Here is a 12,648-nt window from a genome sequence, read left to right on the forward strand (position 1 = left end):
AAGTGACAGGGTCAGCCCAATGAATGCCTTGAAGTGCTCAATAACCATGGAGATTGTGAAGAGGAATGATGGCTTTCTTTTTTTCCCCCCTCTTTAGGTATTTTAAAAGGTTCAGAACCTGGATGGGATGGGTAGAGGGGACAGAAAGTTGGTCAATGGTCGTTCTTTTCCAAATAATCTTCAGTGTTGCATAATGTGTTTTAAAAACATGATGCATTCAAAAAGAGGAAAAGGCTTTCCTTCTTTGCTCCCTGCTGTATTAGATTTATATTTTTCCTTCCATTCCTTGCATTTCTGTAGAAACAGACCTTGAAAGAAAATGTAAAACATTGCTGCCATTTAAAAGGAGGTAAAATAAATTAATCTCTTAACCTTTTTATGTACCTCAGAGAATCAAAAAAGGGCCTGAGTCCATTGAGCAGATTGCTCATTTTAATTCTTAATGTTGCCACTTGCATATTTAAACAATTTTTAACTCATGTTTCAGTACAACAGTAACATTTATTTCATGGTAAACTTTGATGTAATATGTGTGCATTTTGCATCCTTTGATATTTCTTCTTGTTCCTTTGCAAGGCCTTTGGCAAATGAGTGGCCGCCTTCTGACTTTTTTCTAAATGGATTTACTTCTGTCACTGTTCAGAGCCATGAAAAAAGGAAATAGATTCCTTGTTTGCAGCCAATATATTTTGTTCCTTTTAATAGCTTTTCTGTGCAAAGTCTGCCTAGCCAATAGCAACATATAATTAGAACTGCTCTGATTGCACTTTTGTATCTTTTGTGTTAATGTGGTACCAATTTTTTTTAACTTCCTTATAACCTGTAAGTGGTGATCAAAGATATTTTTCCATGTGTTTGAACTGCTTTTTATGCATATCCTTGGCTCAAATGGAAAGATTAATGTATATGCTGCAGCAGATAGCTCATCTCTCAAGTGGGTAGGACACAACAGAGACACCTTTGCATCCTCTCTCCACTTACAGATCTTCCATATATCCATTTTTTAAAAGTAATTTGAAATGTGCTTATCCTGTGTGATGTTCCAATACATTTGCAGCTGGTGACAAAATGCCTTGGTTTTGCTTGAAGCTGTGACTAGAAAAACTGAGATGAATTTCCCGGTGCTTTTAAAAGCTTACATTTATAGGATTGGCTTCCCTGGTTGCCTCAGTAATTTTGCCTTTTAGCAGACCTCTTCTTTCTTGCTTATTCACCCCAGACCTTAACAGAGAATTTCTTTTCTAATTTGGTTTATCCTCAAACAGTAAGATTTATTATAATACTCCCCCTTGCTACTGACTTTTGTCGTAAGAGTCATCTTTGAAAGGTGTGCACTAACTTTTTGTTTCCCTCCCTCCTCCTCGCTACAAAATACTGCCTGAAATGGAGAGATTAGCTGTCCTTGCTGCCCTCCTTTCTGTCTTAGATAACCCTCGTGTCTTTCAAGTTAATCCCCAGTGTAGCCAACATAGAGAAATGAGTTGTTGATACTTGTGCTCTGTGTTACTGCACATCCACTTGTTCTCCTTTAGGAAACGTGGTCTAGGCTGCAGATAATTTAGCTTAGGAGTTCAGTGGGATATATCAGAAGTGTCAGTGATAGACATCTGTCCAGCTGGAAAATATAACCTGCACTGTTGTAAAAAAATTACAGCAACCAAACACAACTGCAACAGAAAAAGAATCCCAAAGCAAAACTTTAAATAAACCCAAACAGAAAAAGTAATGCTTTTCAAGATGTGTCTCTCGTTAACTGGACTGTGCTCTTACTTAGAGCAAAACTTGAGATTTGGAGGAAAACCTATTTTAAGAATTCAGTTAAAACTGATCTAATCAGTTAAGCCAGCAGGTAGCCATGTACATCTTCTGCCTCGTGAAGCCTGATAATCTAACGTCAGGGAATGTTCTCCAAGCTATTAAAAGGTTTATTGTGGACCTTTCAGATTTCCTTCTTGCCTTAGTTTTTTTGTTAGTTTGGGGTGGGTTTTTTTGCTCTTCTTTCCTGTTGTTTCTAAGCTATTTTAAAACATCTTCCAAAAAAGAAGTACCAAGCCATTGAATTTTGTACAGCAATCTTGAGGAGATAAAAAAGAAGGGTCAGTTTATTTGTTCTGTGAAGTATGTCAAGGTAGAGAGTTGTGGCTTTCTCTATGTTCCAGTTGCAGCCAGCCCAGCTTGTACTCTGGAGAACATGGAACAGCTTTAACAGCATGTCATGGATATAAACCTAAAAACTTACAGCTTGAAATGTTAATGGCAGTCCTAGTCTCAGACATTGTCAAGTGTCTGTTTCCTATCAAAGAAAATACAGAAGTGATTCAAATGTATGAAATTCATTCTTACTTACACAGTTATTTTACTTCCCAAGGTCTCTTTATAAAGCAGTGCCTTTGTTTGTTCTTTCCAACAGCTGAAGGAGATTGATGCCAAGAAGATCATCCGGGCAATGCTGTCCTATGTGTGGCCCAAAGACAGGCCAGACCTGCGGGCCAGGGTTGCCATATCCCTGGGCTTTCTGGCAAGTGCCAAGGTAAGAACAGACACCTTGTTGTAGTGTCACAGTTACTGTTCATCTGTACAAGGAATAATTTTCTCTTCTAGTGTTCAAGGGCTTTTACACTCTTAAGATGTCTGGGTTTTGTACCAGGAGCATGTATCAGAAATAAGAGCTTGGATTTTGGAACAGGGTGTATCTGCAGGTAGTACACGTGTGCATGTTTAGGGAGATAACCATGACAACCTGAATTTTTATTTCCCTTGCTCCCATTAGTTTAGCCCAGGATTTTCCATTGCTGGTTAATTATTTACCTCAGAAATTACAGGAAATGGGAGTTAAAGGTTGTTCTCTTCTTGTGTGGTGCTGTCAGACAGGATTTCTTCAAGGCTCTGTGTCCATTCTCAACCCTGAACTTGAGCAATGTGGTGGTGCCTACTCACAGCTCTTGCTGTGCTGTGGAAAGGAGGATTTGAGCTCCAGTCTGTTGATAATTTCTCTATGAGATGACAGGAATTCATTGTTTCAGGGACTCCTCTGGTGTCCTAATATGAGAGAAGCTGTATAACTTTTTGTATTTAAGAACCCTGCTTTCATTCAAATGATTTTTCCTATAGTCTTTGATGATGAAATGGAGGATTGCTCTTTACTTCATTGTGTAAAAGGATCTTCTATATTCTTACCTGCAACAAAATTAGTGTTTATTTGTTCTTTCAAAACATTTAGCATGCAAAAGTGTTCTTCAGATTAATGGGGGACATAATTCAAATCCTGTGCAAACCTTGTAGAAATAGTTCAGAAGAGCAAATGTTAACTTCCTTGTGCTTTAAAAAAAAGAGAAATAATTTGATTGCAAAATACTGGGAGGAAGTTTTGTGAATTCCATTGAGACATACAGCTCAACTGGGTTGCTTTTAAGTACAGCAATTTTTACCAAACATAAAGCTAATATTAGCACTCAGCACCATTGCCATGATATGAAAAGAGAGAAGAGACAAATTTCAGCTGTGTAGGTGTTAAAAGAGGAGTACTTGGGAGAGAAATGTGCTCATTTATGTGAGCTGAAGAGGAATTGCTGGTCTACAGTGCTTTCTCAAGAGCTTTTTATCTTTCAGGTACTCGTGGGTACTGTCTCCAGTAGATATTTGGGTTGTGCTGCAGTTCAGGATGTTGCTGATAATGCAGGTGATGACATGCAGAGTATGGCTGGACTGTGCAAGCCAGCTTCCCCCCCTTTTTGGGTGCCTGGGCAAAATATACAGCAATGCTTTCCACTGCATTTTAAAACTCTGGGGGAAGCTCTGCTCAAAATGCAGATGCCTTGAGGTTTTGTGATGTAGATCTACCAGGTAGATATGAAAATTATTCTAACTCACTTCCTTTTTAAAGACTCTTATTAGTAATGTTAATAATAATAATCTGAGGGCAATATTTAAATGCGTGAAGTATTTTTTTCTTTTCTTCTCCCCACTTCTCTATTCCCTAATTTGCAGTGTTATATGAATATGATGGAGAATGTGAATCCAGCCTCTAATCCTGCATGTGGCAGCACTGTACCTTGCCTTTAGGAAGTCTTATTAATGTTTCAAGCAGCTTTCTGGGTTGTTAGGAAAACAAAATTGATGACCAGGATGCCTGACTCTTGCAAACAGCTTCTGTATTTGGTGTAAAAAAGAACTATTGTATTTCTACTGGGAGAGAGAGATGTTTTCCCCATCAGAAAATCATTTAACTGCTCTTTGGGGACCTGACTGAGTGTTTGGATCTCTTAAGTGTTCTCTTAAGTTTCCCACTTCAGATTTGTACAAGGCAGCCCAGAAGCCCTGATGTCCTGAGCAGACTCCCAGAAGAAAAGCAGAAAACCTGTTGATCTTTGCCCAAGTTTTAGGAGATGCTTGTTAAAGCAGAAGTGTTTTGTGAGAATGTTTGCTTTGGCAAACAAGGATTTCATTGGAAAAACACACAGCAGGCTCTCTATGGGAAATACATATTATAACTGGCAGGTGTGAAAAATTTCATGGCTGTCTCCTAGCTATCCTTTGCTACTGTTCTTTGTTTTGTTCTGTCATTACAAAGCTGTGTTGGATAACTGCAAATTAAGGAGTTTCCCCTGATCTCAAGAACTCGGCTCACTCTTCCTTTGTGGGAAGAACTTTTCTTGAATTGCTTCATACTTTACATATACAATGTGTGTGTGTGTCATTGTGACATAACTGATGTGCCATAGTTTATTCCAGAGCTGTAGTAAGTCTGTCATATCTTTGAGCCCTGAATATCTGCTTCTCTTCCAGAGCAAACAAAGGTCACTTTGTCCTGGAGAAAATGAAGTACAGAGTAGTTTACCTGTATCTTTCCTGGACCATGTGTAATTCTGTGTGGTTTCCTCATTATCCCATTTGGGAACCCTTTGTTCTAGTTGCTTGTGAGGTTAATTACAATGTACTCCACAGACCACACAAGCTGTTTGTTAAAGTTTTCCTGCTATATGATTGTGTCAGCACAGGAACACCAGCATGTTTTTCTCCTCACTGCAGACCTGGCCTGATTTCTTTGTACACTATGGAACAAAGGGAATTCTGTGTCTGAAGGATTTACATCCTTATTGTGGATTTTGTCTAAAGGCCCCTCGTTCTGAGGGGGTTTTCCCAGAGAACTGTATGGTCATGATGGCTGCTACAAGTCACCTTCCCCCAAAAGAAACACTTCTGTAAGACTTTTGGCCAACTTGTTCTGAGTCTGACAAAAAAATTTCAGGTTTTATACCTCTGAATTTACAAAGTTAGGTTTCCAGTTAAAATACAGAGGCTGTAGGGCGGCTTCAGTTTTATTCTGTGAAAACTCCAAGGAATCACAGAGGACAGGTAGGTTATGAAATTCTCAGCCACGGGGGAAAAAATATAAGGAACACACGCCCAGTTTTTGGTTACTTACCCACAAAACAGCTGGAGATCATTTCTCCTTGTCCTGCTTGAGAAATAATTTGTCTCTTTAAATCTTCCAGTTCAGTAAAATTCACTTTCAAAACAAAAGCCAGTTTGTGTGCAGATACTGAAGAGCCTGCAGTTGCAATCTGTCTTGACTCCTTTTGTGGGGCCCAGTTGCCTGTCATTGAACAAATTATTGTGATTTTTGGTTCCTTTTTGTCTCCACATAACTGCCAGTGGTATTGTGAGCCTTCAAAGCGAGCTGTTAGTATGGCTTTTTATGACAGGATAGAGTCTGCTCCGGGGCTAGTAAGGTCTTTTCTTCCTTGCAAGATTTGTTGTATTATTATGGCACACTTTAAATTTTTACCTTAAATATTTATAGCCCATCTAGACGTGTGTACACGATCTGAAAGATGCAAGAGGAAGGCAGGTGAGAGGAGTACCCAGAGCATTTGTCTGTGTTTTCAGACAGATAGATCAGCCTGCTCAGGTTCTGCATATCTGGTTTTTCTTTTTCCATGTTCTCCCCACATTTTTTGGCTTCTCTATTGGTGTATGTATAGCAAATGCTTCCTTACTTTTCTGTTTCTTCCCTTTTTCTTCTGTGGCACAAGGAAAAAAGTGCTCAGGCTTCTGAGGAGCTGGATTAAACACATGAATATGACAAAATCACTTGTCACCTCTGTCAGCCTGGAATGGGTTTTGGCCTCCTGGTCACAGACCAGGCATGTGTTATTCATGAGCCAAAGAATTCTTTCAGACTCTCTGCATTTCTACTGACTGCTAATTCCCTAAGTTTCAGAGCAGGAATGGTTTGGCTAAGGAGGCAGGACACAAGGGTTGAATTGCAAATTCCGCCTGCATGCAAAGATAACGACATCTATCTGATCACTGAAGCATGTACCTGTGATCATGGTGTTTGAGCTCTTTCTGGGGGCTCAGATGGAGTTAGATAATTGCAATAAACCTTTAGAAATCGTTAGCTTTTTGAGGAGTTTCAGGTGAAAAGTATTTAAAATCGGTTTGGGTTTTTTTCTTACTGGAAAAAGTGTAGTTCAGGTCATCATTAAATTTGAAGAAGGCATGAAGCCAGGTGCTTCTTCCCTCATCTGGACCACATTTTGGAGCTTCTTTAGCAGTCTTGCCTCCACAAGGGATGGGGATTTCTGTGTGTAACTCCACAAATGGAGCTGTTGGATGTGTATGTTTATATTGGTCTGGAGATAAATTCAGTCATCTTCATGCCAACGTTTCTCAGTGAATTATTGGCAAAAGAACAGTTCACTGTGGACTAGTTTTATCTTGTTGGGGCTCAGCCTGTCATTAATCCATCATCTTTATTAAACAAAAAATGCTGGGAAGAGCAAAATGAAAGATAAGGCTGTTTGCCTTACAAGTGATGTAGTCCCATGGGGGAATAAAGATGATGTTGCACTGTCAGCTTAAAACAGTGCAGTCATTAAAAAAAAAGTTTAAACTCATTTAATCATGATTCATTCCAGGGCAACCTGCTGTTAAATGTGAGCAATTGAGTTGGGATGACTTCATGGGTGCTGTGTTTGCTTTCCAATAAATCCAGGCAAGGATAAGCTATTAATTCAAACCCAGAAATAGAAAATGTACAAATTCATATTAAAAGAGTCTTTTTAATGGGAATTGTTATCAAGCTTTCAGGCATTAGGCAGAGGAGGGAAGCCTGTATAGATATATTGTGTAAGACAATTGTGTTTCATGGTAGATTTTCATGGTCTACCAAGGTGTGCTTAAAGCTTTTTGTTCTGTGCCAGCAAATACAACGAGAGAACTGAATTTATGCAGAAGGGTGAAATTTTGTTTCCATTACTATGAGCGTGATCTCATTGATTTAACAAATTGAGTAGGAAAGGCCTGTTTCTAGTAATGGCCTCTCATCTCTTGCTATAAACTTTGTAAGATTAACTTTTTTCTTTTTAAATTACTGGAAAGCAGACTGTCTTGATTGCTAATGAAATGCAATACCATGCTGCCTTGTTCTTATTCAAGCTTTACCCTCAAGGAGTCAGAACAACTATAACCTAAGACCAGGCTTTAAATTTCATTTAAAATTCTATTGGGAAGAATTATATTGATGTAAAAGAAGACATTTCTGCAAAATTGTAGGCTGTTACCAGTTAAATTAATTGTGAGTGGCGAACAGCAATTTAAAGAATCCATCTCTTTTCTTTAAATGGACTTTAAATATATCTGTAGTTCTATTTCAAAACTACCTGTAGTGTAGCACAGTCTAGTGAGGAATAAAATCCCTGCAGAGAGATTTGTGAGAATCTGCAGCAAATCAAGACCATCTGCATTACAATATTCTTGTTTTCTCCTGAGAGGTCTCTCCCAGGAAAACCTGCACTTTGTCATGTTGGTTGTCACTGAAACACACATGGCAGTAGATTCATCTTTTTTAAGAACAAAATGCCACCCCAAAATCGAGTTTCAGTAACTCTGAAGGCAAAGTGGGGTTGTTTGGTTATACTGGGGAAGGGAGAGGGATTTGAGATTTCCACAATTCCCATCTGTTAAAAGGGGAGCTGGGGCTGAAGGACTCTCAGGCTGCGCTGGACAATTTCCAGAGGAATGTGTGAAGGACTCTCAGGCTGCGCTGGACAATTTCCAGAGGAATGTGTTTGAAGTAGGACCTGATCTTCAGCTGTTTTCTCAGTCACTAACAAACCAGCACTAACCTCACCCAGGTGCCCTCAGATCTCATGTATCTCCTCTCAGGAGTTATTTAAGTTAGGCTGTGTTGAGAATTTTGAGGTGTTTTTTATAATGTGTTTCACAGGGGAGACATGGGAGAAGAGGAGAAAATGGATCCCTTCCTCATTTGCATTTAAATCTTTAGCCTAAAGCACTGTCTGAAAAAATTAACAGCACAGGTTCAAAATATTAATTTACATTTCTTTCTTTAAATCTATAGTTTACAAAAATATTTTCAAAACTCCAATTACTCTGCTTGGTGAAGTTCGTAACTTCCACTATTTGCCATAATTTGTAAAACTGGTAATGTTGGATATTGGGACAGTCATTAGAATTTCTGGAAGTCTGTCTTCCCCCTTGAATTTGAACTTAAGAATGAATTTATCACTTTTTGCTCTCAAAATCTAGTTTTATCCAGTTAATTTACAGGTTTTTTCTCTGGGCTTTCAGCTCTGACAGATGTCCCTAAAAACAATTGAGATCTAAGTGGGTATCCAAAACATTTGGTGGTGAGAGCTGAAATATCTGTATCAATCTGGTTTCTGTTTTTTGTTTCTTCTCATGTACAATAATTTGTCATCTACCCACAAGTTTTTTCCAAATTCTTTAAAAGAATGAGGCCAACTTTAAGCAAAGTCAACTCGCTGTGAAGTATTTTAACATCTGCTGTGAATGTAAGATTATAGGTCATCACATATTTGTTCAACTGCTAATAAAGTTGTGTCCATATTTTCAAATCTTAACAGTTAAGAGCAGTTTGAATTAAGAAATTCTATTAATTATATGAAGTTTGTCTGTAAATTGCCTTTCTTGTTGGTATAAATGAGCAATGTAACAAAGGCACATTAACAAGACTTAGGAATTTTATGTTTTCTGTGAGATTTTCGGTATTTTCTTTTGCTACGGTTGTGCAAATAAAAAACTGCTGAAGTTGGTGTGTTTACCACTACAGTTTACATCTCCATTTGTTTGGGGTTTAGCATCTTGAGGGGCCACCACTGTTAGAGGAGATGGATCTGGGGTTTGCTGCTCTTAGAGGACTGTGCAGTGACCCACTGGGTGGTAGGTGGTGGATGTGACTTTTTTGTTTGAAAACTCGTATTTTTAAAGTCATTTGTAGTGTCTTGTAGACTGTACAGAAAGTCTTTTGTGCTGTTGTGCCAAACCCCAGGGTTAATAGATACCAAGTTAAAGTTTAGAGCGATGTTGCAAATGGGAAGCATTATTTAAATTTTAGGGGAGTATTAACAGAGACAAAGGAGGGGTCAGCTTATTTTCTTTGACTTCCCAGGAGCTTTGGTTTAATCCATCCCAGTGATGCCGTGTTAGCCATGTGTGGGTGAGGGGTTTCCTGTGTAACAGTGCTGCTTCACACTGAATATTGTCAGCATCACAAAGAGCAAGCAGCTCCAAATGAGGACATAATTTAGTAGCACTGTGTGTGTCATGCAGTGGCTGCTGCTTGATTCATTTCCTGGGCTCTCATGCTGTCCTGAGAGCTCAGCCTCACTTCCAGGGCCTTTGCAGTGTGCAGTTTGTTGAGGATAGAAATCCATATTTAAAAGCAGACATATTTAATCCATATTTAAAATGAGAGAGACAAAGTAACCCTGCAGTCCCAGCAGCAAAGATTTAATAGTGGAGAACATTGTGCTTGAAATAAAGAGCCAGCTCAGCTGCACTAAGTGCTTAAGGACTAAATACAACAGTAGAGCAATCTCAGAAAAAATAGTATGCTCCATAGAAGGCATAAATAGTTGTTTTAATACAAGTGGTCTAATTGGTGTGCTCCTGCTTTCAGGCCATGAATATACTGGTTCCCTTCATGTTTAAATATGCAGTGGACAACCTCAACCAGGTATCTGGGAATGTGCTCAACCTCGGCGATGCCCCAAGCACTGTGGCTACCCTGGCAACTGCTGTTCTCGTGGGCTGTGAGTGTATTCCCAAACTGGGGATGGGAGTTAAGGGTCTGCAGTGAGGGAGGGGCTCAGCAGAGCTCCTGACCATTGCACTGCTGAGCATTACAGCTGGTTGTGAATCACAGAATTACAGAGTGGTTTGGGCTGGAAGGGACCTTGAAGGTCATCCATGGGCAGGGACACCTTCCACTGTCCCAGTGAGCTCCAAGCCCTGTCCATCCTGGCCTTGGGCACTGCCAGGGATCCAGGGGCAGCCACAGCTGCTCTGGGCACCCTGTGCCAGGGCCTGCCCACCCTCCCAGGGAACAATTCCTTCCCAATATCCCATCTAACCCTGCCCCTCTGGCAGTGGGAAGCCATTCCCTGTGTCCTGTCCCTCCATCCCTTGTCCCAAGTCCCTCTCCAGCTCTCCTGGAGCCCCTTTAGGCACTGGAAGGGGCTCTAAGGTTTGCCTGGAGCCTTCTCTTCTCCAGGTGAAGACCCCCAGCTCTCCCAGCCTTCCCCAGAGCAGAGGGGCTCCAGCCCTCAGAGTGTTGTAACTATTTCACAGTTACTGTGTTGATGTCTGTTCCCAATATTCTCTGACCTTGCTTCTGGTATTCCAATTAAAAAATGAAATAATGCTTATAGAAATTATTCTTGATTATAAATCCTGCCCTTTCTTATAACCAGCTGCAAAAGAAACTGATTTAAATGCATGCACAATGGTTTATAAATGAAAAATTGCATAAAGCTTGGGCCAATTAAGTATAAATTACCTTTGAACTAAAATTGTTGAAAATATATAAAGAATGAGTCTAGTGTAATTTCATGCATGAAGGGAAGTTGAAAATATAATTATTTTCATTTTGTAAACTTTTTCATCCCTTTTTAGATGGTATCTCAAGAGCTGGGGCAGCGTTGTTTAATGAAGCGAGAAATGCAGTATTTGGGAAAGTAGCTCAAAATTCAATCAGGAGGATAGCCAAGAATGTTTTCCTGCACCTTCACAACCTGGATCTGGCCTTCCATCTAAGCAGGCAAACAGGAGCACTGTCAAAAACCATTGACAGAGGCACAAGGGGCATCAGTTTTGTTCTTAGTGCTTTGGTGTTTAATCTGGGACCTACAATGTTTGAAGTGGCTCTGGTCAGTGGAATTCTGGTAAGTGTGGTTTAGTCATTGTTGGAATTGTCTCACTTAGGAATAATGCTGTTACCAAGTCTACTGAGTATTAATAACAATAATTGAATTTACAGGGTGAAAGCAACTACTGTAAAAGAGAGCAATCCGTAATTTTCAAATATCAGTTTCTTTAAATCAGCTTGTTTGAAATTATTTGCACATTTAAAACCTCTCTTCAGCCAGTTGTATTCATGTGGACAGTTTCTAATGTTTTTCTTCAGAATTGTTGGAAAAATGAAATTAGAAAAGTAAACTGTGTCAAATGTAGTATGGAAACAGAATATGAATGTCCAGGAATGTTGTTGTTTAGTGTATTCAGGGTAGAGAAGGGAGTGATTATTGGCCCTTTCCTGAATACTGATCTGAACTTATCCAGAACTTAAAAGTGAACATTAGCTTTTGGAAAATAGGCTTCTTCTGGCAAGTTTTAAGCTTAATACCCTGAAATTTGAACTTCTATAAAATAAATCACACTTCCTGTCTTTGAAGTCAGGATCTTTGGGTACTATTTGGGTGCAAAAATCTAAATCTTGATTATGTATCTTAGACTAAATTAAAAACAAGAACCTTGTTTTGTTTATTGGCCTTTTTAGAAGGACTTTAGTTTGAATGGAACAGTGAAATGCCTGTTGATGTTAGGTTACATTTTCTAAGCAGTGGAAGTTGCAGACCAGGCTGGCTGTCAGCCAACCCTCCTTAGGGCTCTTCTCTCCTGATGTGCCCTGAAATACAGAAAACTCTTCCTAAGTTGTTTTGCAAGGCCATTTATTTCTTCTTCCACAGTCTTCGGCTTTCTTTCAAAATCCACTCAAAAAGCATGGAAACAAATGCTTATTTGTGAAAACAGCACAAGCATCAGCAGCATTTATGTTTTATAATGTGAAAAATAACTTTGTAGTATTATACACACCCAGCTCTTGGTTATTGACTCCAATCTTTCTATCTAAATCCTTCTTGCTGCTTTCTTTTTGAGTTTAAGCCTTTATTTAGCCTTAAGCTGTTCAGAGCAGGGATTGTGTCGGGAAGGACCATCATTTCTTGTCTTAAAATTAGGATAGCTTAGCTGGAGACAACAGCAAAATTTTGAAAATGCTGCTGATGATTCTTTTTTTTCCATTTGATTTTATATCTTCCAGTATTACAAATGCGGTGCTGAGTTTGCTTTGGTCACTCTGGGGACACTGGGAGCCTATGCAGCATTCACGATAGGAATTACACAGTGGAGGTAAGGCAGGCCCTGCCCTCCCATTCATCAGGGTGCTCTGATGCCTCAGCTTGAACTCGTGACTGGATCAAACCTTCCTTTCCCAGGACTAAGTTTCGGATAGAAATGAACAAAGCTGATAACGATGCCGGTAACGCTGCCATTGACTCGCTCCTGAATTATGAGACTGTGAAGGTAAGGCCAGTCTTT

At 39.5% G+C, this 12,648-nt stretch overlaps 1 protein-coding gene across 1 annotated transcript in view; it reads left to right on the forward strand.

Annotated features, from left to right (window-relative positions):
* Positions 1 to 12,648, forward strand: part of ABCB7 (ATP binding cassette subfamily B member 7) — a 39,624-nt gene that overhangs the window by 10,700 nt on the left and 16,276 nt on the right. The window contains exons 4-8 of the mRNA XM_069015685.1: positions 2,411 to 2,530; positions 9,950 to 10,082; positions 10,945 to 11,213; positions 12,371 to 12,459; positions 12,546 to 12,633. Of these exons, the coding sequence (XP_068871786.1) occupies positions 2,411 to 2,530; positions 9,950 to 10,082; positions 10,945 to 11,213; positions 12,371 to 12,459; positions 12,546 to 12,633 (699 nt within the window). The remainder of the gene's footprint in view (positions 1 to 2,410; positions 2,531 to 9,949; positions 10,083 to 10,944; positions 11,214 to 12,370; positions 12,460 to 12,545; positions 12,634 to 12,648) is intronic.

This window comes from Aphelocoma coerulescens, chromosome 4A (assembly GCF_041296385.1).
Source record: "Aphelocoma coerulescens isolate FSJ_1873_10779 chromosome 4A, UR_Acoe_1.0, whole genome shotgun sequence".
Taxonomy (NCBI): Eukaryota; Metazoa; Chordata; class Aves; order Passeriformes; family Corvidae; genus Aphelocoma; species Aphelocoma coerulescens.